Below are 27835 nucleotides of genomic sequence, written 5' to 3'. Positions count from 1 at the left end.
TGTTAATCCAGTCCCCAGATTAACCCTACAATATGCGTATCGGAAAAATGTGTTAAATTGGTTGTCTTAACGATGCAGCTATAGGCTGATCAGTCTTGCAGCTTCAACTGCTTCAAACCCATGATGTGAGGCAAATATGGCTAAGTCCAATGTTGGGTCATCCATTTAGCCACTGAGGGAAGGTGTGGGCAGCTCCCCTACCTTTATCTCGTAGTCCTGGTCGATATACGATCTCGTGTCAGTGAGATGGGTAAATGTCTGTTTTGTACTCCCCGTAAAATAATTTAGTGGCGGAAATCACTGGGCGGCACATTTTTTGCCCAGTTGTGGGTGCCGCTTTTCAGGTAGGATGTCAAGGGCTTGGGGAGGGTGCAGAGGAGATTTACCAGAATTGTACCAGGGATGAGGGACTTCAGTTAATGTAGAGAGACTGGAGAAGCTGGGGTTGTTCTCCTTAGAGCAGAGAAGGTCAGGGGGAGATTTAATGGAGGTGTTTGAAATTTCGAATCGAAATGATGAAGGGTTTTGATAGAGTAAATAAGGAGAAACTGTTTGCCATTGTAGAGCAGTCAGTGACCAGAGGACACAGATTCAAGCCGTTCTGCAGAAGAGTCATACATCGGACTCGAAACCCTGTTTTTCTCTCCACAGACCCTGCCAGAGCTTCGGAGATTTTCCAAGCACTTTTCTGTTTCCGTTGCAGATTTAAGCTGATTGGAAAAGAAGCGAAGGAGGAGAGGCAGGTTCAATAATAAACAAAAACAGAAAATGCTGGAAATGCCGAGCAGTCTGGCAGCATCTGTGGAGAGAGGAGAAACAGAGTTGACGTTCTGAGTGGAATATGACTTCTTCAGAAATGAAGGAAGGTAGAAATGTTTTATGCCACAGAAGGATGGGGTGGGGAAGGGAAGGTATGGGATAGGGCAGAGGGTGGGAGAGATTAAATGACAACGATGTCAAGGAACAAGAGGCAAAGAGAGCGGGAGTGGTTGTAGTAAAGAAACAAAGCATTGGTCCAGAATAGGTGTTAACAGCAGGATAATGAACAGCTCTGTCCAAAAGCAAAAACACGAAAAGCGAGATTCAGACCGGCACACGCAGCGGAAAAAAAAAACACAGAATCAAAATGGAGGACAGAGTTCATGGTCTGAAATTGTTGAACTCAAATGCTGACTCCGGAAGGCTGTAAGGTGCCGAGTCGAAAGGCTGAGATGCTGCTCCTCGAGCCTGCGTCGAACTTCACTGGGACATCGCAGCAGGCCGAGGACAGAAATGTGAGCATGAGAGCAAGGTGGCGAGTTAAAACAACAAGCCATCGGAAGCTCAGGGTCATGCTTATGGACTGAAGCAGGCTCAGTGCTGGCTTTCAGAAGGGGATTTGAGAATTACTTGGGCCGGGCGGGGGAGGAATTGTAGGGCTATGGGAGCAGACGCGTGGGATTCCTAGTTCTTTCAAAGGGCTACGATTGTCATGGGCTGAATGGCCTCTTTCTACGCTGTGAGTCGATGATTCTCTCACCACACGTTTTTCTCCTTCCGTTCTAGTTTACGTGAGGCAGTACCAGTTTTGGACAGTGGTGCGTGAATCTACTGTTGTTACCCAGCAGTTGTCCAGGTAAAGAGGCCAGCCCGCGCTGCTCCCAGCTTCGCGAGTGCCAGTTAGTATTTTCCGAAATGCTGGAAATCTGAAGTGAAACCAGAAAATGCTGGAAATGCGTGGCAGGTCAGGTAGCATCTGTGGCGAGAGGGGTGACAAAGTCAACATTTCAGTTTGATGACCTTCCCTCCAAACTGGTGAAACGTTAAAGATGTAACAGGTTTTAAGCGAGTACAGAGGCAGGGAAAGGAGGGAGGGTAAGGAAAAAGGAAAGGAGGGAGGGTGGGGAAAAACAAAAAGGACAGGGTAGAAGGCAGGAGAAATTAAATGAAATTAAAAGGGATGATGGTGCAAGGCCAAAGGAAGTTGTAGTGCAGAACTTGAGTATTGCTGAAAAAAGACACGTCATTGATTCTTTTCATCTTGCACTCATCAGGACAATTCGCAAGAATACCGCATTGTAAAGGGAACAACAACTTATCCTGCATGAGAGTGCTGATTGGTTGGCAGATGGACTCTGATTGGCAGAGGTGTTGCCATGGGGAATGCACCAGTTAACTGATGACTGACAGTTAACTGCCAAGCTTTGAATTCAAACCGGGCAGGTTGAATCTGGTAAACAGGTTGACTTGGGACAAGTAAAGAAACAAAAGGTGGGCCTAGAAGAGGTGTGAATGGCAACAGCAGGTACATCGCCAACAGTTGACATCCAAAAAACAAAAACACAAAACAAAATGGTTGTGATCTGAAATTGTTGAATTCAGTGCGAGTCCAGGAGGCTGTAAGTTGAAAGATGAGGTGCTCTTCCTGGACGTAACGGTGAGCTTCTCTGGAACAGTGTAGGAGTTGGAGGAGAGTGGGAGGAGGGTGGAGAATTAAAGTGGCAGGCCATCGGAAGCTTGGCGTCACGATTGCGGGCAGAACGGAGATGTTCCGCAAAGGGGCCTTCCAGTCTATGTTTGCTCTCCCCAGTGTAGAGGAGACCACATCATGGTGAGCAGCGAATACTATACAGTACACTAACTTGGAAGAAGTTCAAGTCAATCGCTGTTATCCCTGTTTGGGGCCTTGGACTGTGAGCAGGGAGGAGGTTAATGGGCACCTCCTGTGATTGCATGGTAAGGAGCCATAGGAAGGGGATGGGGTATTGGGGATGATTGAAGAGTGGACCAGTGTGTCGCAGAGGAAACTGTCCCTTTGGGTGCTGAAAGTGGAGGGGAAGATGTGTTTGGTGGTGATGTCACACGGGAGGTGGCAGGAATGGCGGAGGATGACCTGTTGAATGTGGAGATTGGTGCGATGGAAGTTGAGGACCATGAGAACTGCTTGGTCAAAGAGGTGGGTTAAAAGGAGTGCCTCAGTGGAGGAGAGAGAGGTAGCGAGGATGAGAGGTTTAAGTTGGGAATTCTTGGGCGTAGGGGCCTGGGAAGCTTTTTAAAAATTCTGTAACAGGATGTGGGCTTCGCTGGCTGGGCCAGCATTTAATGCCCATCTCTAATTGCCCTTGAGAAGGTGGTGGTGAGCTACTTTCTCGAACCGCTACAGTCCCTGTGGTGTAGGCACACCCACAGTGCTGTTAGGGAGGGAGTTCCAGGATTTTGACCCAGCGACAAGGAATGGCAATATATTTCCAAGTGGTGTTTCCATGTGTCTGCTGCCCTCGTCCTTCTAGATGCTAGGTGGTTTGGAAGGTGAAGGAGTCTTGGTGAGATGCTGCGGTGCATCTTGTAGATGGTACACACTACAATCCTGTGCATTGGTGGTGGAGGGAGTGAATGTTTAAGGTAGTAGATATGGTGCCAATCAAGCAGGCTGCTTTGTCCTGAATGGTGTTGAGCTGCTTGCGTGTTGTTGGAGCTGCACTCATCCAGACAAGTGGAGAGTATTCCATCACACTCCTGACTTGTTGAAGCCAATGGTGGAGTGATTAAAATCAGAGATGCTCAAGGTCAGAATTAGAGGTTTATTTTCAGTGGGATAGAGTTGAAAGCAGGGAAGCTATGTACTGAACCTTGGTTAGACCACACTTGGTGCATTGTGAGCAGTTCCAGTCTCCATATTATAAAAAGAATATGAAGGTGCAAAAAGATTCACAGGAGTGGTACCACAACTGAGAGGTTATAAGTATCAGGAAAGATTGAACAGGCTGGGGCTCTTTTCCCCAGAAATTAGAAAGCTAAGGGGTGACCTGATAGATGGCTTTAAAATTATGAAAGGGATTTGATAGGGTAGAGGTAGAGAAGATGTTTCCACTTGTGGGAGAGACCAGAACTGGGAGCCATAAATATTAGAGAGTCAGTAATAAATCCAGTAGGGAATTCAGGAGAAACTTCTTTATCCAGAGAGTGGTGAGGTTGTGGAACTCACTACCACAAGGAGTGGTTGAGGCAAATAGCATGGGCACATTTAAAGGGAAGCTAGATAAAGACATGAAGGAGAAAGGAATAGAAAGTTATGTTGATAGGGTGAGATGAAGAGTGGGTGGGAGGAGGCTCCTGTTGTTTTATATGGCAACACCAATATAGTGTGATTCTCCCAGTGTTTGCCCACTGGTGTGTTACTAAGAGTTTCCTCAATAGTCCACAGTATTGGTGTTTACAGCAAGCGTAATGAGCATTCCTTCACTAACACACTCTCTGATCTAAACCAAATGTGTGTCTGCATCTGCGTGCGTGTCTCTGCATCTGCATGTGTGTGTGTGTGTCTGCATGTGTGTATGCAAGTGTGCGTGTGCACAGGTGTGTGTGTGTATATATGTATGTGTATGTTTGTGTGTCTATATGTATGTGTATGTTTGTGTGTCTATATGTATGTGTATGTTTGTGTGTCTATATGTATGTGTATGTTTGTGTGTATATATGTTTGTGTGTATGTGTATGTTTGTGTGTGTGTATATGTATGTGTATGTTTGTGTGTGTGTATGTACGTATGTTTGTGTGTGTATATGTATGTGCATGTTTGTGTGTGTATATGTATGTGTGTATATGTATGTGTATGTTTGTGTGTGTATATGTATGTGTATGTTTGTGTGTATGTGTATGTATGTGTATGTTTGTGTGTATATGTATGTGTATGTTTGTGTGTGTATGTGTATGTTTGTGTGTATGTGTGTGTGTATATGTATGTGTATGTTTGTGTGTGTATGTTTGTGTGTGTGTATATGTATGTGTATGTTTGTGTGTGTGTATATGTATGTGTATGTTTGTGTGTGTGTGTATGTTTGTGTGTGTATATGTATGTGTGTATGTTTATGTGTATGTTTGTGCGCATGTGTATGTTTGTGCGCATGTGTATGTTTGTGCATGTGTGTATGTTTGTGCGGGTGTGTATGTTTGTGCGCGTATGTGTATGTTTGTGCGCGTATGTGTATGTTTGTGCGCGTATGTGTATGTTTGTGCGCGTGTGTATGTTTGTGCGCGTGTGTGTATGTTTATGCACGTGTGTGTATGTTTATGCACGTGTGTGTATGTTTATGCGCGTGTGTGTACGTTTGTGCGCGTGTGTGTTTGTGCACGTCTGTACGTTTGTGCGCGTGTGTACGTTTGTGCGCGTGTGTACGTTTGTGCGCGTGTGTGTATGTATATGTGTGTATTTGTGCATGTTTGTGCGTGTGTGCGTGCGTATTTGTGCGTGCGTGTTTGTGCGTGCGTGTTTGTGCGTGCGTGTTTGTGCGTGTGTGTTTGTGCGTGTGTGTTTGTGCGTGTGTGTTTGCGTGTGTGTTTGTGCGTGTGTGTTTGTGCGTGTGTGTTTGTGCGTGTGTGTTTGTGCGTGTGTGTTTGTGCGTGTGTGTTTGTGCGTGTGTGCGTTTGTGCGTGTGTGCGTTTGTGCGTGTGTGCCTTTGTGCGTGTGTGCGTTTGTGCGTGTGTGCGTTTGTGCGTGTGTGCGTTTGTGCGTGTGTGCGTTTGTGCGTTTGTGCGTGTGTGTTTGTGCGTGTGTGTGTTTGTGCGTGTGTGTGTTTGTGCGTGTGTGTGTTTGTGCGCGTGTGTGTTTGTGCACGTGTGTGTACGTTTGTGCGCGTGTGTGTACGTTTGTGCGCGTGTGTACGTTTGTGCGCGTGTGTACGTTTGTGCGCGTGTGTGTATGTATATGTGTGTGTTTGTGCGTGTGTGTGTTTGTGCGTGTGTGTGTTTGTGCGTGTGTGTGTTTGTGCGTGTGTGTGTTTGTGCGTGTGTGTGTTTGTGCGTGTGTGTGTTTGTGCGTGTGTGTGTTTGTGCGTGTGTGTGTTTGTGCGTGTGTGTGTTTGTGCGTGTGTGTGTTTGTGCGTGTGTGTGTTTGTGCGTGTGTGTGTTTGTGCGTGTGTGTGTTTGCGCGTGTGTGTGTTTGCGCGCGTGTGTGTGTTTGCGCGCGTGTGTGTGTTTGCGCGCGTGTGTGTGTTTGCGCGCGTGTGTGTGTTTGAGTGTGTGTGTGTTTGAGTGTGTGTGTGTGTTTGAGTGTGTGTGTGTGTTTGAGTGTGTGTGTGTGTTTGAGTGTGTGTGTGTGTTTGAGTGTGTGTGTGTGTTTGAGTGTGTGTGTGTGTTTGAGTGTGTGTGTGTTTGAGTGTGTGTGTGTGTTTGAGTGTGTGTGTGTGTTTGAGTGTGTGTGTGTGTTTGAGTGTGTGTGTGTGTGTTTGAGTGTGTGTGTGTGTTTGAGTGTGTGTGTGTGTTTGAGTGTGTGTGTGTGTTTGAGTGTGTGTGTGTGTTTGAGTGTGTGTGTGTGTTTGAGTGTGTGTGTGTGTTTGAGTGTGTGTGTGTGTTTGAGTGTGTGTGTGTGTTTGAGTGTGTGTGTGTGTTTGAGTGTGTGTGTGTGTTTGAGTGTGTGTGTGTGTTTGAGTGTGTGTGTGTGTTTGAGTGTGTGTGTGTGTTTGAGTGTGTGTGTGTGTTTGAGTGTGTGTGTGTGTTTGAGTGTGTGTGTGTGTTTGAGTGTGTGTGTGTGTTTGAGTGTGTGTGTGTGTTTGAGTGTGTGTGTGTGTTTGAGTGTGTGTGTGTGTTTGAGTGTGTGTGTGTGTTTGAGTGTGTGTGTGTGTTTGAGTGTGTGTGTGTGTTTGAGTGTGTGTGTGTGTTTGAGCGTGTGTGTGTGTTTGAGCGTGTGTGTGTGTTTGAGCGTGTGTGTGTGTTTGAGCGTGTGTGTGTGTTTGAGCGTGTGTGTGTGTTTGAGCGTGTGTGTGTGTTTGAGCGTGTGTGTGTGTTTGAGCGTGTGTGTGTGTTTGAGCGTGTGTGTGTGTTTGAGCGTGTGTGTGTGTTTGAGCGTGTGTGTGTGTTTGAGCGTGTGTGTGTGTTTGAGCGTGTGTGTGTGTTTGAGCGTGTGTGTGTGTTTGAGCGTGTGTGTGTGTTTGAGCGTGTGTGTGTGTTTGAGCGTGTGTGTGTGTTTGAGCGTGTGTGTGTGTTTGAGCGTGTGTGTGTGTTTGAGCGTGTGTGTGTGTTTGAGCGTGTGTGTGTGTTTGAGCGTGTGTGTGTGTTTGAGCGTGTGTGTGTGTTTGAGCGTGTGTGTGTGTTTGAGCGTGTGTGTGTGTTTGAGCGTGTGTGTGTGTTTGAGCGTGTGTGTGTGTTTGAGCGTGTGTGTGTGTTTGAGCGTGTGTGTGTGTTTGAGCGTGTGTGTGTGTTTGAGCGTGTGTGTGTGTTTGAGCGTGTGTGTGTGTTTGAGCGTGTGTGTGTGTTTGAGCGTGTGTGTGTGTTTGAGCGTGTGTGTGTGTTTGAGCGTGTGTGTGTGTTTGAGCGTGTGTGTGTGTTTGAGCGTGTGTGTGTGTTTGAGCGTGTGTGTGTGTTTGAGCGTGTGTGTGTGTTTGAGCGTGTGTGTGTGTTTGAGCGTGTGTGTGTGTTTGAGCGTGTGCGCGTGTTTGAGCGTGTGCGCGTGTTTGAGCGTGTGCGCGTGTTTGAGCGTGTGCGCGTGTTTGAGCGTGTGCGCGTGCTTGTGCGTGTGCGCGTGCTTGTGCGCGTGCTTGTGTATGTTTGTGCTCGTATGTAAATGTGCGTGTGTATATGTTTGTTCGCGTGTGTGTATGTTTGTGCGCGTGTGTTTGTGCGCGCGTGTGTATGCGCGCGTGTGTATGCGCGCGTGTGTATGCGCGCGTGTGTATGCGCGCGTGTGTGTTTGCGCGTGTGTGTGTATGTTTGTGCTCGTATGTAAATGTGCGTGTGTATATATATGTGTGTGTATATGTTTGTTCGCGTGTGTGTATGTTTGTGCGCGTGTGTGTATGTGCGCGTGTGTATGTGCGCGTGTGTATGTGCGCGTGTGTGTTTGTGCGCGTGTGTGTTTGTGCGCGTGTGTGTTTGTGCGCGTGTGCGTTTGTGCGCGTGTGCGTTTGTGCGCGTGTGCGTTTGAGCGCGTGTGCGTTTGAGCGCGTGTGCGTTTGAGCGTGTGTGCGTTTGAGTGTGTGCGTGCGCGTGCGTGCGTGTGCGTGTGTTTGTGCGTGTGCGTGTGTTTGTGCGTGTGTATGTTTGTGCGCGCGTGTGTATGTTTGTGCGCGCGTGTGTATGTTTGTGCGCGCGTGTGTATGTTTGTGCGCGCGTGTGTATGTTTGTGCGCGCGTGTGTATGTTTGTGCGCGCGTGTGTATGTTTGTGCGCGCGTGTGTATGTTTGTGCGCGCGTGTGTATGTTTGTGTTCGTATGTAAATGTGCGTGTGTATATATATGTGTGTGTATATGTTTGTGCGCGTGTGTGTATGTTTGTGCGCGTGTGTATGTTTGTGCGCGTGTGTATGTTTGTGCGCGTGTGTATGTTTGTGCGCGTGTGTATGTGCGCGTGTGTATGTGCGCGTGTGTATGTTTGTGCGCGTGTGTATGTTTGTGCGCGTGTGTATGTTTGTGCGCGTGTGTATGTTTGTGCGCGTGTGTGTGTTTGTGCGCGTGTGTGTGTTTGTGCGCGTGTGTGTGTTTGTGCGCGCGTGTGTGTTTGTGCGCGCGTGTGTGTTTGTGCGCGCGTGTGTGTGTTTGTGCGCGCGTGTGTGTGTTTGTGCGCGCGTGTGTGTGTTTGTGCGCGTGTGTGTGTTTGTGCGCGCGTGTGTGTGTTTGTGCGCGTGTGTGTGTGTTTGCGCGTGTGTGTATGTTTGTGCTCGTATGTAAATGTGCGTGTGTATATATATGTGTGTGTATATGTTTGTTCGCGTGTGTGTATGTTTGTGTGCGTGTGTTTGTGCGCGTGTGTGTTTGTGCGCGTGTGTGTATGTGCGCGTGTGTGTATGTGCGCGTGTGTGTATGTGCGCGTGTGTGTTTGTGCGCGTGTGTGTTTGTGCGCGTGTGTGTTTGTGCGCGTGTGTGTTTGTGCGCGTGTGTGTTTGTGCGCGTGTGTTTGTGCGCGTGTGCGTTTGAGCGTGTGTGCGTTTGAGCGTGTGTGCGTTTGAGCGTGTGTGCGTTTGAGCGTGTGTGCGTTTGAGCGTGTGTGCGTTTGAGCGTGTGTGCGTTTGAGTGTGTGCGTGCGCGTGCGTGCGTGCGCGTGCGTGTGTTTGTGCGTGTGCGTGTGTTTGTGCGTGTGTATGTTTGTGCGCGCGTGTGTATGTTTGTGCGCGCGTGTGTATGTTTGTGCGCGCGTGTGTATGTTTGTGCGCGCGTGTGTATGTTTGTGTTCGTATGTAAATGTGCGTGTGTATATATATGTGTGTGTATATGTTTGTGCGCGTGTGTGTATGTTTGTGCGCGTGTGTATGTTTGTGCGCGTGTGTATGTTTGTGCGCGTGTGTATGTTTGTGCGCGTGTGTGTGTTTGTGCGCGTGTGTGTGTTTGTGCGCGTGTGTGTGTTTGTGCGCGTGTGTGTGTTTGTGCGCGCGTGTGTGTGTTTGTGCGCGCGTGTGTGTGTTTGTGCGCGTGTGTGTGTTTGTGCGCGCGTGTGTGTGTTTGTGCGCGCGTGTGTGTGTTTGTGCGCGCGTGTGTGTGTTTGTGCGCGCGTGTGTGTGTTTGTGCGCGCGTGTGTGTGTTTGTGCGCGCGTGTGTGTGTTTGTGCGCGCGTGTGTGTGTTTGTGCGCGCGTGTGTGTTTGTGCGCGCGTGTGTGTTTGTGCGCGCGTGTGTGTTTGTGCGCGCGTGTGTGTTTGTGCGCGCGTGTGTGTTTGTGCGCGCGCGTGTGTGTTTGTGCGCGCGCGTGTGTGTTTGTGCGCGCGCGTGTGTGTTTGTGCGCGCGCGTGTGTGTTTGTGCGCGCGCGTGTGTGTTTGTGCGCGCGCGTGTGTGTTTGTGCGCGCGCGTGTGTGTTTGTGCGCGCGTGTGTGTTTGTGCGCGCGTGTGTGTGTTTGTGCGCGCGTGTGTGTGTTTGTGCGCGCGTGTGTGTGTTTGTGCGCGTGGGTACGTTTGTGCGCGTGGGTACGTTTGTGCGCGTGTGTATGTATATGTGTGTGTTTGTGCGTGTGCGTGTTTGTGCGTGCGTGTGTTTGTGCGTGCGTGTGTTTGTGCGTGCGTGTGTTTGTGCGTGCGTGTTTGTGCGCGCGTGTTTGTGCGCGCGTGTGTGTTTGTGTGTGTTTGTGCGCGTGTGTGTGTTTGTGCGCGTGTGTGTTTGTGCGCGTGTGTATGTTTGTGCGCGTGTGTATGTTTGTGCGCGTGTGTATGTTTGTGCGCGTGTGTATGTTTGTGCGCGTGTGTATGTGCGCGTGTGTATGTTTTTGTGCGCGCCTGTACGTTTGTGCGCGCCTGTACGTTTGTGCGCGCGTGTACGTTTGTGCGCGCATGTACGTTTGTGCGCGCGTGTATGTATATGTGCGTGTGTTTGTGCGTGCGTGCGTGTGTTTGTGTGTGCGTGTGCATGTGTTTGAGCGTGTGTTTGCGTGTGTGTGTTTGCGTGTGTGTGTGTTTGCGTGTGTGTGTGTTTGCGTGTGTGTGTTTGCGTGTGTGTGTGTTTGCGTGTGTGTGTGTTTGCGTGTGTGTGTGTTTGCGTGTGTGTGTGTTTGCGTGTGTGTGTGTTTGCGTGTGTGTGTGTTTGCGTGTGTGTGTGTTTGCGTGTGTGTGTGTTTGCGTGTGTGTGTGTTTGCGTGTGTGTTTGCGTGTGTGTGTGTTTGCGCGTGTGTATGTTTGTGTTTGTGCGCGTGTGTATGTTTGTGTTTGCGCGCGTGTGTATGTTTGTGTTTGCGCGCGTGTGTATGTTTGTGTTTGCGCGCGTGTGTATGTTTGTGTTTGCGCGCGTGTGTATGTTTGTGTTTGTGCGTGTGTATGTTTGCGCGCGCGTGTGTATGTTTGCGCGCGCGTGTGTATGTTTGCGCGCGCGTGTGTATGTTTGCGCGCGCGTGTGTGTGTGTGCATACGCATGTTTGCATGTGTGCATACGCATGTTTGCATGTGTGCATACGCATGTTTGCATGTGTGTAAATGCATGTTTGCATGGGTGTGTGCATGTTTGTGGGTGTGTATACACGCATGTTTGTGCGTGTGTGTATGCATGTGTTTTTGCATGTATGTATGCAGGTTTGTGCGTGTGTGTATGTTTGTGCATGTATGTATATGTACGTGTATATGTTTGTATGTGTGTACACACAGAGTGGTAGAGTCTCTTGGGGCATTCAGCGATCCGGATGCGAATTGTGCTCAGAGTTGTGCTCGCTTTACGAAGTGAGGTACGCATCACATTTCCACTCCTGCTGATTTGCACAATCACATGTTAAATCTCCCCTCAGCCAGCGCGATCCGGCAGTGTTTTAGGGATGTAATTGTTTAAGCTTTCCCCCTTGCATTAAAAAGTATTCCCTGATACGTGTAGGTGTGGTAACCTGGTGGCAGCTTCAATACGACTAGAATTGAATTGATCACAACAATTAAATTGGCCTTTTTAACAAGAATTTACCAGCCTGTGAGTAACCTGATTTGAAAGAGAATGAAAAATCATATAGTCAAAGTTTCATTGATGTACCTGAGTCAGCTTCTTACTAAATTAAATAGTTTTTAAAAATATATTTTAAAGCTTTGTAAAAAAAATGTTGCCTATTTATCTCCTTGTTCCCCAGCTTCACTTTAGAAGCCCCTTCGAAGGACTGCAGACAAGCACAGTTAGCAGAAACCCACCATGATGATTCTTTTGATTGGGGGCATGGGAGGCTTTGCAAACAGGGCCAGCTTCCAGCCCACATTTCTTAAACTAGCGGAAAGGATTTGTGCTGCACATCATTTTGCACTTGAAGTTCCTCGTTCCTTTGCTCTGGCTTGGCCGATTCCAAGCGAGTTGTGCAGGAAAAGCCAGTGCAGCCTTTGAAGGATTCTACCCTGTAGTACTTTGCCCCTTTTAGGTCTGTCAAGTTACGCTATATTTCAGCTCGTTGTTGGCTTTCCTTTGCGTAAGTGTGTCATTCTGTCCCACTCCGTACCATAGTCCAGGCCACCACTTCCAGTGCCATGCTGAGAGAGTGCTGCGGTGTCAGAGGTGCCGTCATTCAGGCGTGATATTAAACCGAAGGGCGTCACGCCTGTCCTCTCAGATGGACATAAAAGATCCCATGGCACTATTCTGAAGAGGAGCAGGACAGTTATCCCCGGTGACCAGGCCAATTTTTATCCCTGGATCAACATCACTAAAGAGATTATCGGCTCATTCTCACTTTTCTGTTTGTGGGAGTTTCCTGTGCGCAAATTGGCTGCTGGGTTTCCTGCATTACAACACTGACTGATTGTAAAGTTGCTTTGGGACGTCCTGAGGTGTGAAAGGTGCCATATGAACACAAGTATTCCTTTTTTGTGAACATTTTCAAAGTGTACATGCCTCAGAGTACATGGTGTTCAGTACAATCCTCGGATGCTGAAGCAGTCCATGCCTGCATGTAACAAGACCAAGACAACATTCAGGCTTGGGCTGATAAGTGCTACACAAGTGCCAGGCAATGACCATTTCCAAGAAGAGAGAATCTAACTATCGCCCCTTGACATTCAATGGCATTACCATCACTGAATCCCCCACTATCAACATCCTGGGGGTTACCATTGGCCAGAATACTGTGGCTACAAGAGCAGGTCAGAGGCTAGGAATCCTGCAGCGAGTAATTCACATCCTAACTCCCCAAAGCCTGCCCACCATCTACCAGGCACAAGTCAGGAATGTGATGGAATACTCTCCACTTGCCTGGTTGAGTGCAGCTCCCACAACACTCAAGAAGCTCAACACTGTCCAGGACAAAGCAGCCCGCTTGATTGGCACCACATCCACAAACATTCACTCCCTCCACCAGTGATGCACAGTAGCAGCAGTGTGTACCATCTACAAGATGCACTGCAGGAATTCACCAAGGCTCCTTAGGCAGCACCTTCCAAACCCACGAACTCTACCATTTAGAAGGACAAGGGCAGCAGACTCATGGGAACGTCACCACCTGGAATTTCCCCTCCAAGTCACTCACCATCCAGATTTCGAAATATATTGCCATTCCTTCACTGTCGCTGAGTCAAAATCCTGGAACTCCCTCCCTAACAGCACTGTCGGTGTCCCTACACCACGTGGACTGCAGCGGTTCAAGAAGCCAGCTCACCCACCACTTTCTCAAGGGCAATTAGGGATGGTCAAACATGCTGGCCCAGCCAGCAACGCCCACATCCCCTGAAAGAATAAAAATAACTAATGCTCAGGTTATCGCCATTTGTGTGCACTGTGGGTGTGTCACTGCTTCTCTCTCTCACTGTTCCACTGTTTTATTCCCCCAGCGTGTGTGTGTTTGTCATCCTGTGGTGGTACATGGACCAGAACCGTCTCTCTCCTCACCAGCTCTTCACGTACGGCCTCATCATCTCTCTCTTTGGCTACCTCGTATTTGACGCCATCGACTCGGGGGAGGGGCGGAATCACAGTGGCCAAACACGTAAGTGTGGATCCTGTTTACTGCTCTTTGGCTCACTGAGGAGTTTTGTGTCTCTGCTCTCGTTTAACTTTGTGCCTGCAATACAGAAGCTTGTTGGCTCTGTGTGATTGTTGCCCTGGCTGGGAAGGCAGACTCGATGACCAACCTGCCCTTCAATCTCCAGTGAAACTCACCTGTCTTTAACTTGTGCTGTTTCAGATCAAGCTGCCAGGTTGTTGCTGGGCGGGAGATGGAGCTGTAAGTCCTTTTGATTCTTTGCAAGGTTCATGGGGCTTAGGGACTCCCTCATCGTGGCTCATTCGGCAACACTGCCGCCTCTGAGCCAGAAGGTCGTGGGTTCAAGTCCCACTCCAGGGTACACAGTTCAGCTTGACGCTCCCACTGCAGTACTGAGGAAGTGTGGGCGGGACGTTAAACCAAGACCCTGTCTCTTCTCACAGGTGGACATTAAAGATCCCACGCCACTTATTTGGAATAACTGGAGTTCAGAAGAATGAGAGGTGATCTTATTGAAACATCCGGGAGAGTCGGGGGTGGGGGGGATGAATGCTGAGAGGATGTTTCCACTTGTGGGACGGACTGGAACTAGTGGGCACAGTTTATAATTAAGGGGTGTCCCATTTCAGACAGAGATGAGGAGAAATTCTTCTCTCTGCTGGTCGTGAATCTTTAGCTCTCTCTTCCCCAGAGACTGGTGGAGGATGGGCCACTGAATATTCTTAAGGCAGAGGTAGATAGCTTTTTGACCAACAGAGGAGTTAAAGGTTATTGTGGGTAGGCGGGAATGTGGGGTTGAGGCCACATTCAGATCAACCATGATCTTATTGAATGGCGGAGCAGGCTCGGGGGGCCAAATGGCCTCCTCCTGCTAATTTGTATGTTCATATCTATGTAACAAGCAGGGAGCTCTCCCCGCTGGCCAATATTTATCCCTCAATCAACATTTAAAACAGATGACGTGGTCGTTAATGGTATAAGGGTTGTCAGAGAAGAGGTGGGAGCCGTTAGGGACCGAAATGGAGAATCATTGGCAGAGGCAGAAGGTACTACGTGAGTACTTTGTGAAGAAGACTATGGTAAATGAGGAAGTTCCTGGGATACTGGATGAGAGGAGATTCTAGGAGGTACAAGGAGAGTACTGCAGAAGCGCTAATCTGCCAAACCTCCTGTGACACATGGCTATGGTGCCGGAGCTCTGGAGGATTGCAAATATTACAGCCCTTGCTCAGAAAAGCAGAGAGAGGGATAATCAGGAAAGTAGGGAGATGGCGGATGAACTAAACAGGTATTTTGCTTCGGTCTTCACTATTGAGGACACAAGTAACATCCCGGAAATAACTGTAAATCAGGAAATGGAAGGGAAGGAGGAACTCGGGGGAAAATTACAATCACCAGGGAAGTGGTATTAAGCTAAATTGTTGAGGCTGTGGACTGACAAATCCTCAGATCCAGATAGACTTCATCCTAAGGCCTTGAAAGAAGTGGCTAGTGAAATGTTGATGCATTGGTTTTAATTTTCGAAAATTCCCCAGGTTTGGGAACGGTTCCATTAGATTGGAAAATAGCAAATATAACGCCTTTATCAAAAAGGGAGGGAGATAGAAAGCAGGAAACTAGGCCAGTTAGCCTAACATCTGTCATAGGGAAAATGTTAGACATTATTAAAGAAGTTATAGCGAGGCACTAAGATAAATTCAAGGCAATCAGGCAGATTCAACATGGCTATGTAAAAGGGAAATCACGTTTAACCAATTTATTAGCGTTCTTTAAAGGAGTCACGTGCTGTGGATAAAGGGGAACCGGTAGTTGTACTGTATTTAGATTTCCAGAAGGCATTTGATAGAGTGCCACATTAAAGGTTATTGTGGAAAATAAAAGCTCATGGTGTAGCGGGTAACATATTGGCATGGATAGAAGATTGGCTAGTTAACAGGATGCAGAGAGTTGGCGTAAATGGGTCGTCTTCTGGTTGGCAGGATGTGACGAGTGGTGTGTCACAGGGATCAGTGCTGGGGCCTCAACATTTTACAATTTATATAAATGACTTGGATGAAGGGACTGAAGGTATGGTGGCTAAATTTGCTGACTATACAAAGATGGGTAGGAAAGTAAATTGTGAATAGGACTTACGGAGGCTACAAAATGACATAGATAGGTTAAGTGAGTGGGCAAAGATCTGGCAAATGGAGTATAATGTGGGCAAATGTGAAATCGTTCATTTTGGCAGGAAGAATAAAAAAAGAAGCTTATTATCTAACTGATGAGAGATTGAGGTCTGAGATTCAGAGGGATCTGGGTGTCCTAGTGCATGAATTACAAAAGGTTGGCATGCAAGTATAGCAGGTAATTGGGAAAGCTAATAGAATGTTATCATTTATTGTGAGGGGAATTGATTACAAAATTAGGGAGGTTGTACAGAGTTTTGGTGAGACCACATCTGGAGTATTGTGTACAATACTAGTCGTCTTATTTAAGGAAAGATGTAAATGCGTTAGAAGCAGTTCAGAGAAGGTTTACTTGACTAATACCAGGAATCGGCAGGTTGTCTTATGATGAAAGGCTGGACAGGTTAGGCTTGTATCCGCTGGAGTTTAGAAGAGTAAAAGGCGACTGAGCTGAAACCTTTAAGATCCTGCGGGGTCTGGACAGGGTGGATGCGGAGAGGATGTTTCCTCTTGTGGGAGAATCTAGAACTAGCGGTCACTGTTTAAAAATAAGGGGTCACTCATTTAAGACAGAGATGAGGAGAATTTTTTCTCTGAGTGTTGTGATTCTTTGGAACTCTTCCTCAAAAGTCAGTGAAAGCAGAATTTTTGAATATTTTTAAGGCAGAGCTAGATAGATTCTTGATTAACAAGGAGGTGAAAGGTTATCGGGGGTAGGCAATAATGTGGGGTTGGGGTTACAATCAGATCAGCCATGATCTTATTGAATGGCGGAGCAGATTTGATGGGCCGAGTGGCCAACGCCTGCTCCTAATTCGTATGTTGCTATGTTGTAACATAGGGGAGTTGGGGGTGGGGAACCTTTTAGAACCAGAATCCAGAATAAAATGACCAACGACTTGGACAAGTGTGGACTAATTATGGAAAGTCAGGGGTAAATCGTATTTTGGCGAACTCGATTGACTTTTTCGATGAGGTAAACAGAGAGGATGGTTGGTGACAGGGCAGTCGATATTGTCCATATAGATTTTTAAAAGGCGTGTGATAAAAGTGCCACGTACTGGACTTTTACCGAAATTGAACACCATGGAATCGAAGTTCCAGCAAGGATAGAACATTGACTAAGGGATAGAAAACAGAGAGTTGTAGCGGGGAAGTTTACAATGGAGGTCATCAAGGTGCACGGCCAGGAATGCTGTTGCTTTTCATGTATGTTAACAACATGGTGGTGGCATGTTGCAATTCACTCAGGGCATCCGAGTTGCTGTGACAACCTGCACTTGTTTACATGCATGTTGTAGTCTGGAGCTATGGATAGTTGATAGTAGAGGCTTCAACGTTCTCTCCATCGTGTGGCTGATGAGGAATCTGTCCCGGTCTTACGACCCGCCATTGGTGTGTGTTGGATGGATTTGCAGGTTGATGCTCAACCTGTGTGGACGCACCTTCTTTGGCTATCAAGTCCTGGGTGGGACTTGAACCCGGAGATTCGGGCACAGAGGCAGGGTCACCAAGACCTCCTCTAACAACATGGACGTGGGCTAAATGTCAACATTTGCAGACGATACGAAACTTGGAAGCATTGTAAGAAGTGAGAAAGACACCAGTAGACTTCAAGAGGACGAGGTGGAAAAGGGTAGACATGGCAGATGGAATTTGACCCGGAAAAATGTGAAGTGACCCATTTTGGTCGAATGGTTGAGTAGAGACAAGTTAAATGGTTTAATTTTAAAAGGTGGAGCAAGAGCAGAGAGACCTGGGGGTGCTTGTGCACAGATCTCTGAAAGTGACAGGACAATTTAACAAAGCACTTAATAAATTGTGTGGAATCTTTGGCTTTATAACACCTTGTGTTTAAAATAAATAAATTATTTTGGCAATCTGAAATGTGATGGATGTTCTCAAATACCACCATATGTTTAAGTTCTAAAGTGTGTGCCAGTCTGTGTGTGTGTATATGTCTGTCTGTGTGAAACGAGTAATGCTGTGGCATTAACCTCTAACTGTGTCAACTCCATCTCCACAGGGTGGGCTGACCTAAAGAGCACTGTGGTCTTTGTGGCGTTCACATATGGATTCTCCCCAGTTCTGAAGACGCTGACAGAGTCCATCAGTACCGATACAATCTACGCCATGTCTGTAAGTGGCTGCTCCAGAGTTTACTGTGCCATCCACTGACAGTCAAACACAGTCGGGGCTGTGGGTGCTTATGTCTCAACCTCTTTTTTTTTTACTTCTAATTTTCTCTCTTCTGGCTCGTAACTCGATTTTAAAATGCTCATCCTCGGTCCGCTCACCACCCCGCAGCCTGCCACAATCTCTGTGAACTCTCCTAGTTCCACAACCCCTCCCCCGCCAAGTTTTTTTAAAATTCTCTTGGGATGTGGGCAAGGCCAGCATTTGTTGCTCATTCCTAATTGTCCTTGAACTGAGTGGCTTGCTAGGCCATTTCAGAGGGCAGTTAAGAGTCAGCCACATTTCTGTAGGTCTGGAGGCACATATAGGCCAGACCGGGTAAAGATGGCAGATTTCCTTCTCTAAAGAACATTAGTGCAATGATAGTTTCATGGTCACCGAGACTAGTTTTATGATTCCAGATTTATTAATTGAATTTAAATTCCACCAGCTGCTGTGGTGGGATTTGAACCTGGGTCTCCAGAGCATTAGCCTGGGCCTCTGGATTACTAGTCCAGTGACAATACCACTACACCACCGTCTCCCCGAGTTCTCAGCGCTGATCTAATTCTGGCCTTTTGTGCGTCATTAAGCCTGCCTATTTCCACCTCTGTAACATTGTCCAACCCCACAACCACCTCCCCCACCGGCTACCTCAACTCATCTGCCGCTGAAACCCTCATCCATGCCCCTGTCACCTCTATAGTGGACTATTCCAACACATTCCTGGTCGCCCTCCCACACGCCGCCCTACATAGATTTGAGCTCATTTACCTCTGCTGTCTCACTCACACTAAGTCCCGTTCGCCCATCACCGCTGCACTCGCTGACCCTGTGTTGGCTCCCTGTATGCTCACCCATCAACTTTAAAGATGCCCTTCCTGGTTTTCGAATCCTTCATTCCCCTCCCCACCTCCGAACTGCTGAACTTTTCCGCAGCAGTTTGATACGACTGACTGGCTTGGCATGACAGGCCATTTCATACGGTGGTTAGAGCCTCGTTGCTGTGGGTTGAGAGTTACAAGTGGGCCGCACCGGGTAAGGGCAGCAGATTTCCTCGCTGAAGGGTAATGCTGAATGAGAAAGGTTTTTAATGACGATGCAGTTGCCATTACTGCGTCTAGATCAACTTAATTTCAATTCCCCAGCCGCCCTGCTGGGATTCGAACTCATATCTCTGGATCATTAGTCCTAAGCCTTTGTGTGTTACTGTGTAAGGGGACTGGTCCAACTCTTGAGTAATGCCCAGGCTCTCTTCCTCTGCAGGTCTTCATGCTGTTGGGTCACCTGATATTCTTTGACTATGGAGCCACTGCAGCCATGTAAGTTCTGAATGGACAGGTTTCGCACTGCATGACTGGAACTTGGATCTCAGTGTCTACATGTGCAAGAGCAATATGCAAAACGGATCTAGGTCAGGGTTCAGCTACCTGAACATAACATAAGAAATAGGAGCAGGAGTAGGCCATTCAGCCGTTCAAGCCCACACTGCTATTCAGTGAGGTCATGGCTGGTCATCTACCTCAACACCATTTTCCCGCACTATCCCCGTATCCCTTGATGTTTTTAATATGTAGAAATCCATCGATCTCAGTCTTGAACATACTCAATGACTGAGCCTCTGGGGCAGAGAATTCCAAAGATTCACCACCCTCTGAATGATGAAATTCCTCCTCATCTCAGTTCTAAATGACCTGCCCCTTATTCTGAGTCCCCTGGTTCTAGAATCCCGCCCCCAGCCAGGGGGAAACATCCTTCCTGCATCTACCCTGACCAGCCCTGTAAGAATTTTGTATGTTTGATTGAGATCACCTCTCATTCTCCTAAACCCCAGAGAATATAGGCCTGGTCTATTGAATTTTTCTGCATACGACAATCCCTCCATCCCAGGAATTAGTTTGGTGAACCTTTGCTGCACTCTCCTTATGGCAAGTATATCTTTCCTTAGGTAAGGAGACCAAAACTGCACACGGCACTCCAGGTATGGTCTCACCAAGGATCTATATAATTGCAGCGAAAAGCTGAAGGCCCTTTTTAAAAAAAAAAATTCCTAAAACAAAAGCTCATGGGAGCTCCAGGATGAAAACTCGACATTTCTTAACCAAATACATGGCAAACTACCAAGTCTCTCTGGTAGAATGCAAAATTTACATATATTATAAATAAAATACAGGACTTAGAATTGATGTATCAATAGAAAATAATCAAAATTAAAATAGACCTAACTTTGAATTAACGCGTTTTTTGACTTTTTAACTATAATTTTGTCAGTTTGTTTTAATGATGACTTTACTTTAACTTAAGATGTGTTGAATTCAGATAATTTTATTGGCTATTGGTTTTTTTGTGATTAGAAAATGGCTTCTAATAACTCATTAATTAGTTACCCCAGCTTTTTAGAGACAACAATGGTCACAACCATAAAACCTGCTCCTCAAACCAAAGGCATTATCTATAATCACGGTGTAGCTATACCACTCAAACAGGTTTACTTAGAGCATGATGATATTGTTCATTAAAATATTCATTGGAATTGTAAAGTTCAGCATAATGATTCCCTTTTTCCCCACAATAAAAACATAGATCTTTTCTTTTTTTAAAATTCATTTAAGGGATGTGGACGTTGCTAGCTAGGCCAGCATTTATTACCCATCCCTAATTGCCTTTGAGAGGGTGGTGGTGAGCTGCCTTCTTGAACCGCTGCAGTCCATGTGATGTAGGTACATCCACCGTGCTGTTAGGGAGGGAGTTTCAGGATATTGACCCAGTGACAGTGAAGGAACGGCGGTATATTTCCAAGTCAGGATGGTGAGTGACTTGGAGGGGAGCTTCCAAGTGGTGGTGTTCCCATGTGTCTGCTGCCCTTGCCCTTCTAGCTGGCAATGGTGGTGGGTTTGGAGGGTGCTGCCTAAAGAGCCTTGGTGAGTGTCTGCAGTGAATCCTGCAGATGGTACACACTGCTGCCACTGTGCGTCAGTGGTGGAGGGAGTGAATGTTTGTGGATGGAGTGCCCATCAAGCAGGATGGTGTCAAGCCTCTTGACTTAATCATTTTTTAGGCATTTTGCATGTTAATGCGACCCATCTGGGAAAATTGGGAACAGCAAATGCGATGTTAAAGAGGTGCACACTGTTTCAGAGCCGCAGGTTGCAGACCCCTGGTCTGGGTGCTGACTGGTCAAGCGTGCTTGAGATGAGAAATCATCCGAGTTTCGTGACAATCCCCAATAAAGGGAGCTTTGTTCCGTATCCAGTCCAGGCCTGTAGGTGTCTCGGAGATCGTCTTGATATTTATCCTGACAGCCCGGAATGGGGATGGGTTCCATTCCCTGGTGTCGACATCCATCATTCTCGACAGGAGAGAGTGGAAAAAAATTGGAAGAAGGACTAAAAGCGCCTGGTGGTGCTTCAGTTACTTGTTCTTGGGGTGTGGGCATCGCTGGTAAGAGTACAGGTTATTGCCCATTCCAAGCTGTCCCTTGAGAAGGTGGTGGCGAAGCTGCCATCTTGAACCCTAGTGCACGATGGCGTCACTGGCGTTAAGAGGGTTCAACATTTCTCCCTCAAGCAGCACCACTGGAGCAGACTGTCTGGTCATTATCTCACTGCTGTTCCTGGGATCTTGCTATGCTATGTGCAAACTGGCTGCAGACGTTGCCACGTTCCAACGGTGACCTCGAAATAACTTCATTGGGTTCGAGAGTGGGTTGGGGCGTCTGAGGTGGTGGAAGGCGCTATCGAAATGTAAGTCTCTCTCTGACCGGCATGGAGAGTTGGCGTGGGTGTCGCGAGCTGCTGGAACTCTCAAACCTGGAGGCGGTTTCTTTGAGGAAGGAGAGTTGGGGGGAAGGGGGGGGTGGGGGGTGGGTACTCACTCTCACCCCGCTACCCACCCCCTGCCCAGCCCCAACGAAAACTATTGAGTTAGCGGCTTTCCATCGAGCGGTTCAGTGATTGTTTTGGCTGGTCCGGTTTCCTCCCAGCTCTGCACTGTTGTCTTCCCCTGGTGGTTTTATCACATTCTCTCTCTCTCCCTTTCTCCTCGTAGCGTCTCGAGCACACTGTCGTTGAACATGGCCATCTTCGCCTCGGTGTGCCTGGCCTCACGACTCCCCAGCTCGCTCCATGCCTTTGTCACCGTCACTCTGGCCATCGAGGTCTTTGCCCTCTGGCCCATGTTCCAGAAGAAGCTGAAGGTGCTGCTGTAACTGTGTCCGTACGCGTGAGGAGGCGATAGTGGGATGGGGGCTCTGGGGATGTGAGGTGTGGGAGGGGTAAGGAGACTGGGAATGGGGGTCTCTGGGGGTGAAGGGCGGTGAGTGGGGTGAGGAGTGCTGGAGAGAGGGGGATAAGGCAGTAGGAATGCGGCAGGGTACTTGGGGTTTGAGGGGCGGTGAGTGGGGCAGGATGCTGGGGTGGGGGAATAAGGAGGTGGTGATGGGGTTTTGGAGTCTGGGGTTGAAGGAGGTTGCGGGGTTGGGGGGGGATGTCAGAGGTGGGGGCCCAATGTTGGGGTGTGGTGGGGGATGTGGGAGGACTGCAGCGCGTGGGATGGCCCCCCCACCTCTCTCTCTGCCATCTTGCCGATGGCCTGTTGACCATTCCCTGACTTTGGTCAGCGAGCAACACCCTAGAGCTGGTTCAGCAGAATTACCTTCCTCTTGGGCAGGAGTGAAACTCTGTGCCAGTGAGTCCTCCTCTCCCCTCCCGTCGAGTACGGACATGATGCTCCATCATGCCTGCTAACAAGTCGATGATAGTCAAATTTGCCCGATTCACTGGGAGTGGTCGAAATGCCTCACATGCCAGGGGTTGAAGTCAGCCAGGCCACTGGCAGACAGGTCACCTCTGACCTTTAGGCACCCCCCCCTCCGCGTGGGGTTGCCAAGTGTCGTGTTGCTGTGCAACTGATCCATACTCCAAACCCTACTAAAACCAGATTATCGGGCCATTATCCCATTGCTGTTTTGTGGGAGCTTGCTATGCACAAAATGGCTGCTGTGTTTTCTACAGTGCAAGAGTGGCTACCCTTCTGAAGCGTAATTCTCTGTGAAGCACTTTGGGATGTCATTAGGCTGTGACAGGCACTATGAATACGATGGTGATATGGCAGCTTATCACACTGAAACATCTGGAAATGCTGTGCATTTGAACTGCACTGATGCATGTTACGTAGTTAACAACAACAACTTATATTTCAATAGCGCCTTTAATGCAATAAAACATCTCAAGGTGCTTCACCAGTAGCATTACAGAACAAAATGTAAACTGAGCCACGTTAGGAGACATTAGATAAAAACAAAAAGCTAAAAGCTACTGCGGATGCTGGAAATCCAAAACAAAAACAGAATTACCTGGAAAAACTCAGCAGGTCTGGCAGCATCGGCGGAGAAGAAATCAGTTAACGTTTCGAGCCTTCATGGCCCTTCGGCAGAACTGAAGCATAGTTAGGAGAAGGGAGAAATATAAACTGGTTTGGTTGGGGGGGGGGGGGGGGGAGCGGGGGGTGGAGAGAGACGTTGAGGGTGTGGTGATTGTGGAGATAAGCAGTGATAGGAGCAGATAATCAAAAGATGTCACAGACAAAAGGGTCAAAGAGGTGTTGAAGGTGGTGATATTTGTCTAAGAAAAGTGCTAATTAAGAATGGAAGACAGGATATTCAAAGTACAGCTCTAGTGGGGGTGGGGTGGACAGACTAACAAGGTTTTAGTTTTAGATTTAAAAATAATGGAAATAGGTGGGGAAAGAAGAATCTATATAAATTATTGAAAAAAAAGGGGGTGGGGGGGGAGTTTAAGATCTAAAGTTGTTGAATTCAATATTCAGCCCGGAAGGCTGTAAAGTGCCTAGTCGGAAGATGAGGTGCTGTTCCTCCAGTTTACGTTGGGCTTCACTGGAACAATGCAGCAAGCCAAGGACAGACATGTGGGCAAGAGAACAGGGTGGAGTGCTAAAATGGCAAGCGACAGGGAGGTTTGGGTCTTTCTTGCGGACAGACCGCAGGTGTTCCGCAGAACGGTCGCCCAGTTTGCGTGTGGTCTCTCCAATGTAGAGGAGACCGCATTGGGAGCAACGAATGCAGTAGACTAAGGGGAAATGCAAGTGAAATGCTGCTTCACTTGAAAGGAGTGTTTGGGCCCTTGGACGGTGAGGAGAGAGGAAGTGAAGGGGCAGGTGTTGCATCTTCTGCGTGGGCATGGGGAGGTGCCATAAGTGGGGGTTGAGGAGTAGGGGGTGATGGAGGAGTGGACCAGGGTGTCCCGGAGGGAATGATCCCTACGGAATGCCATCAGTGGGGGTGAAGGGAAGATGTGTTTGGTGGTGGCATCATGCTGGAGTTGGCGGAAACGTTAACTGATTTCTTCTCCGCCGATGCTGCCAGACCTGCTGAGTTTTTCCAGGTAATTCTGTTTTTGTTTAGGAGACATTAGGTCTGATGATCAGAAGCTTAATCCAAGAGTTAGGTTTTAAGGAGCTTCTTAAAGGAGGAGAGAGAGCCGGGGTGGTTTAGGGAGGGAATCCCAGAGCTCAGGGCCCAGACAGCTGAAAGCGCGGCCGCCAGTGGGCGAGCGATTGAAGTCGGGGATGGTTGAGCCCAGATTAAGAGGAGTGCAGATACCTCGGAGGGTTGTGGGTTTGGAGGAGATTACAGGGATGTGGAGGAGAAAGACTGTGGAGGGATTTAAAGACAAGGATGAGAATTTTGTAATCAAGATTGGGAGCCAGTGTGGGTCAGCGAGCGGGGTGGCCGATTGGTGTAGGGGGGACTTGGTGCGAGTGAGGACACGGGCAGCAGGGTTTTGGATGGACTCTAGTTTATGGAGGGTGAACAATGGGAGAGCAGGTAATGTAAATTCCGATGGAAACGAGTTGTTGTGATATTCCACGCCTCACAACTGCCAACTCCTCCCCACTCAATCCTGCCATCATGGTTGAACAGTCTAGCACTGTCTCATGGCAATGTATGGTACGAGTGGGCAAGTAACAAGCGGGGAATTGATTAATATGTTGATGTGCTATTTCTTAGCATCTTTAAGGATTTCTCCTGTGTTTCAGGCGATCACTCCTCACTGCTACCTTGGCGTGACTGTGGTCTTCACACTTGCTGCTGTGCTGGGGGTGCTGACAGTTTCCCTCACTGGGGCTGTGCTCTTTGTTCTGCTGCTGTTGGCAGTCGCCTTCCTGTGTCCGCACTACCTCATCAAACTACAGTCCTCGAAAGAGTAAGTCTCGCTGCCCGGCGCTCCCGTTCCGAAGCTTCAGTCAGCCAGCCCCTCCCCCATACCTTCATAAATAGGCCAATTGCTGATTGTTCCTATTCGGAGAGAGTAGCTATCACCAGTGGCTTGTTGGGTAGCACTACTGCCTCCAGGTCAGGAGGTCCGGGTTCGAGCCCCACAAGAGAGAGCCTGAAGATTCAGGTCGACACTCCTAGTGCGGCACTGTCAGAGGGTCAGTACTGAGGGAGTGCTGCACTGTCAGAGAAACGGTACTGAGGGAGTGCTGCACTGTCAGAGAAACAGTACTGAGGGAGTGCTGCACTGTCAGAGAAACAGTACTGAGGGAACGCTGCACTGTCGGAGAGTCAGTACTGAGGGAGCGCTGCACTGTCATAGAGTCAGTACTGAGGGAGCGCTGCACTGTCATAGAGTCAGTACTGAGGGAGTGCTGCACTGTCGGAGGGTCAGTACTGAGGGAGCGCTGCACTGTCGGAGGGTCAGTACTGAGGGAGCGCTGCACTGTCGGAGGGTCAGTACTGAAGGAGCGCTGCACTGTCGGAGGGTCAGTACTGAGGGAGCGCTGCACAGTCGGAGGGTCAGTACTGAGGGAGCGCTGCACAGTCGGAGGGTCAGTACTGAGGGAGCGCTGCACTGTCGGAGGGTCAGTACTGAGGGAGCGCTGCACTGTCGGAGGGTCAGTACTGAGGGAGCGCTGCACTGTCGGAGGGTCAGTACTGAGGGAGCGCTGCACTGTCGGAGGGTCAGTACTGAGGGAGCGCTGCACTGTCGGAGGGTCAGTACTGAGGGAGCGCTGCACTGTCGGAGGGTCAGTACTGAGGGAGCGCTGCACTGTCGGAGGGTCAGTACTGAGGGAGCGCTGCACTGTCAGAGGGTCAGTACTGAGGGAGCGCTGCACTGTCAGAGGGTCAGTACTGAGGGAGTGCTGCGCTGTCAGAGGGTCAGTACTGAGGGAGTGCTGCACTGTCGGAGGGTCAGTACTGAGGGAGTGCTGCACTGTCAGAGAAACAGTACTGAGGGAGTGCTGCACTGTCGGAAGTGCGGCCTTTTGGATGAGACACTGGTGGGGGAGGTGGGCAGGTCAACATTTAAACCTCAACCAACGTGTTAAACCAGATTTGATCTGCTTATTAGCACACTGCTATTCATGGGAGCTTGCTGTGCTCTCCAGGACTCTGAACATACGTTATTGGCTCTAAAGCGCTTTGGGCCATCCCCAGGTTGTGAAAGACACACGATATAAATGTGGGTCCTTTTCACTTCACCTGGTGTCCTGTGGATAGGCTTGACTCAGTGACAAAGGTTTGGAGTGGACTCATTGACTGTCTTTAGGCAGGTCCCCGTGCGTCGATTAAGGACAGGGTGCGCTGCTCTTGGCTGAATAGCCCATCCCTGTTTCTATAACACAGGGCTGTGACAGGGTCATCATCATCTATTTTGCTGGTAGGGTGGGGGGTGGGCAGGGTAGACTTGCCGATCCGATGCGCTGAGCCGTGCCTAACCCAGCTGTTCCCCTTTCCGTCTCCAGCAACATCCACGGCCCCTGGGACGAGGCGGAGATTAAGGAAGATCTGTCCAGGTTTCTGGGGTGACGGGCCTGCCGGCAGCAGGGTGGGGGCAGGAATCCTCTGGCATCGACGCCTGGCAGTGCCTTCTTCATTCACATTCCCGTCCGACTGTGAGAATCTTCTGGGAGGCCGTGATATGTGGATGGTGTGATTTCCCACCCCCCAAACCCGTGACAGCACAACGAGGAGCTGCAATGAGGATGAGGACAGCGAGGAAGCTACTGATGTCAAGCTGCCATCCTTAAGGGCTGGACCCCAGAATAGCCTCCGCTGCAACCTGTGTCTCTGCCTCCAAGCAGCCAATACCAGCACCAAATCCTGCAATAGCTCTCCCCTCTTGGCTCAGACTTGTGTCCCCCCACCGCCGCCCCCACGGTCGGATTTATCCACCCTTTCTGAAAGCCAGGAGGGGTTTGGGCACGTTGCAGTGCCTCGGTCTGCCCTGCTCAGCATCGGGTGACCACCGGCACTGGAAGCCCAGCCGCTCCGCCTTGGTACGGCACCCGGACCCTTCCTGCTCTGGTCAACGGAAGGCTGGAGCAGCGGGTCAATCTCAGGATCTACCCAGCCTTCCCGAGGATGTGAAGTGCTTAAAAACCAGAGTCTCCCGGTGACTCACATTGAGTCGACAGCACAGAAACAGGCCCCATGGGGGGTGCACCGGTGTTTACACTCCACACAAGACACCTCTCACCCCTCTTCCCCTCACCCTATTGTTATCTAACCTCTGTTCCTTTCCCCCTCAAATTTATCTGCGTTAGTTGCCTCAACCACTCTGTGGTAGCAAGTCCCACTTCAGCACTCTCTGGGTAAAGACCTTTCTCTCGAATTCCCTACTGAGTGTTTTAATTCAACACCTATTGGATTTCTTAGTGACTTGTTTATATTTATGACCTAGTTTTAGTTTCCTCCCACAAGTAGAAACATCTGACTATCCTGTCAAACCCCTTCATGTTTATCACACCAGGTTTCCCGTACTCCCCCGGCCGTTTTGAAAGAGTCCGAGCCTGTTCAGCCTTTGCCAATGGATGTAATAATCTGAGTGAACGGGCCCTGCAAGCTTCATGTCAACACTAACAAAAGGTTCAAACACACACCACCCTCCCCCTGCCCTCTCCCAACCTAGCGGGCGGGTCCACATCCCTACGTTTTTGCCAGGCCACACGGCTGTAGACAATCCACGAGGTACCCATGGCGATCCTGGAATAATCTACGCACTGCCACCAGCTGGCAGTCGCCACCCGACCTGGGTACAGGGATGATGCAAGTGCAAGCAAACCACCAAAGCCAGGTGGGCAACAGTCAGCGGAATCTCCTCTGTACATAGACACTCCTAGACGTTTAATTAAAGAGTTTTATA

The 27835-nt window shown here is 48.8% G+C and overlaps 1 protein-coding gene across 1 annotated transcript; it reads left to right on the top strand.

Moving 5' to 3' along the window:
• On the top strand, positions 1 to 27835 carry pigc (phosphatidylinositol glycan anchor biosynthesis, class C). The gene is made up of 8 exons (XM_078566788.1): positions 1 to 866; positions 1546 to 1615; positions 13175 to 13329; positions 17521 to 17633; positions 18936 to 18991; positions 21717 to 21864; positions 24726 to 24892; positions 26436 to 27835. Exons 1-8 carry the CDS (start codon positions 842 to 844, stop codon positions 26497 to 26499), a joined length of 798 nt encoding a protein of 265 aa, XP_078422914.1. The 5' UTR covers positions 1 to 841; the 3' UTR covers positions 26500 to 27835.

The sequence above is a fragment of the Cetorhinus maximus genome, chromosome 21 (genome assembly GCF_964194155.1).
Source record: "Cetorhinus maximus chromosome 21, sCetMax3.hap1.1, whole genome shotgun sequence".
Classification (NCBI taxonomy): Eukaryota; Metazoa; Chordata; class Chondrichthyes; order Lamniformes; family Cetorhinidae; genus Cetorhinus; species Cetorhinus maximus.
The sequence above is the reverse complement of the archived record's forward strand: the minus strand, read 5'-3'. Positions and strand labels throughout refer to the sequence as shown.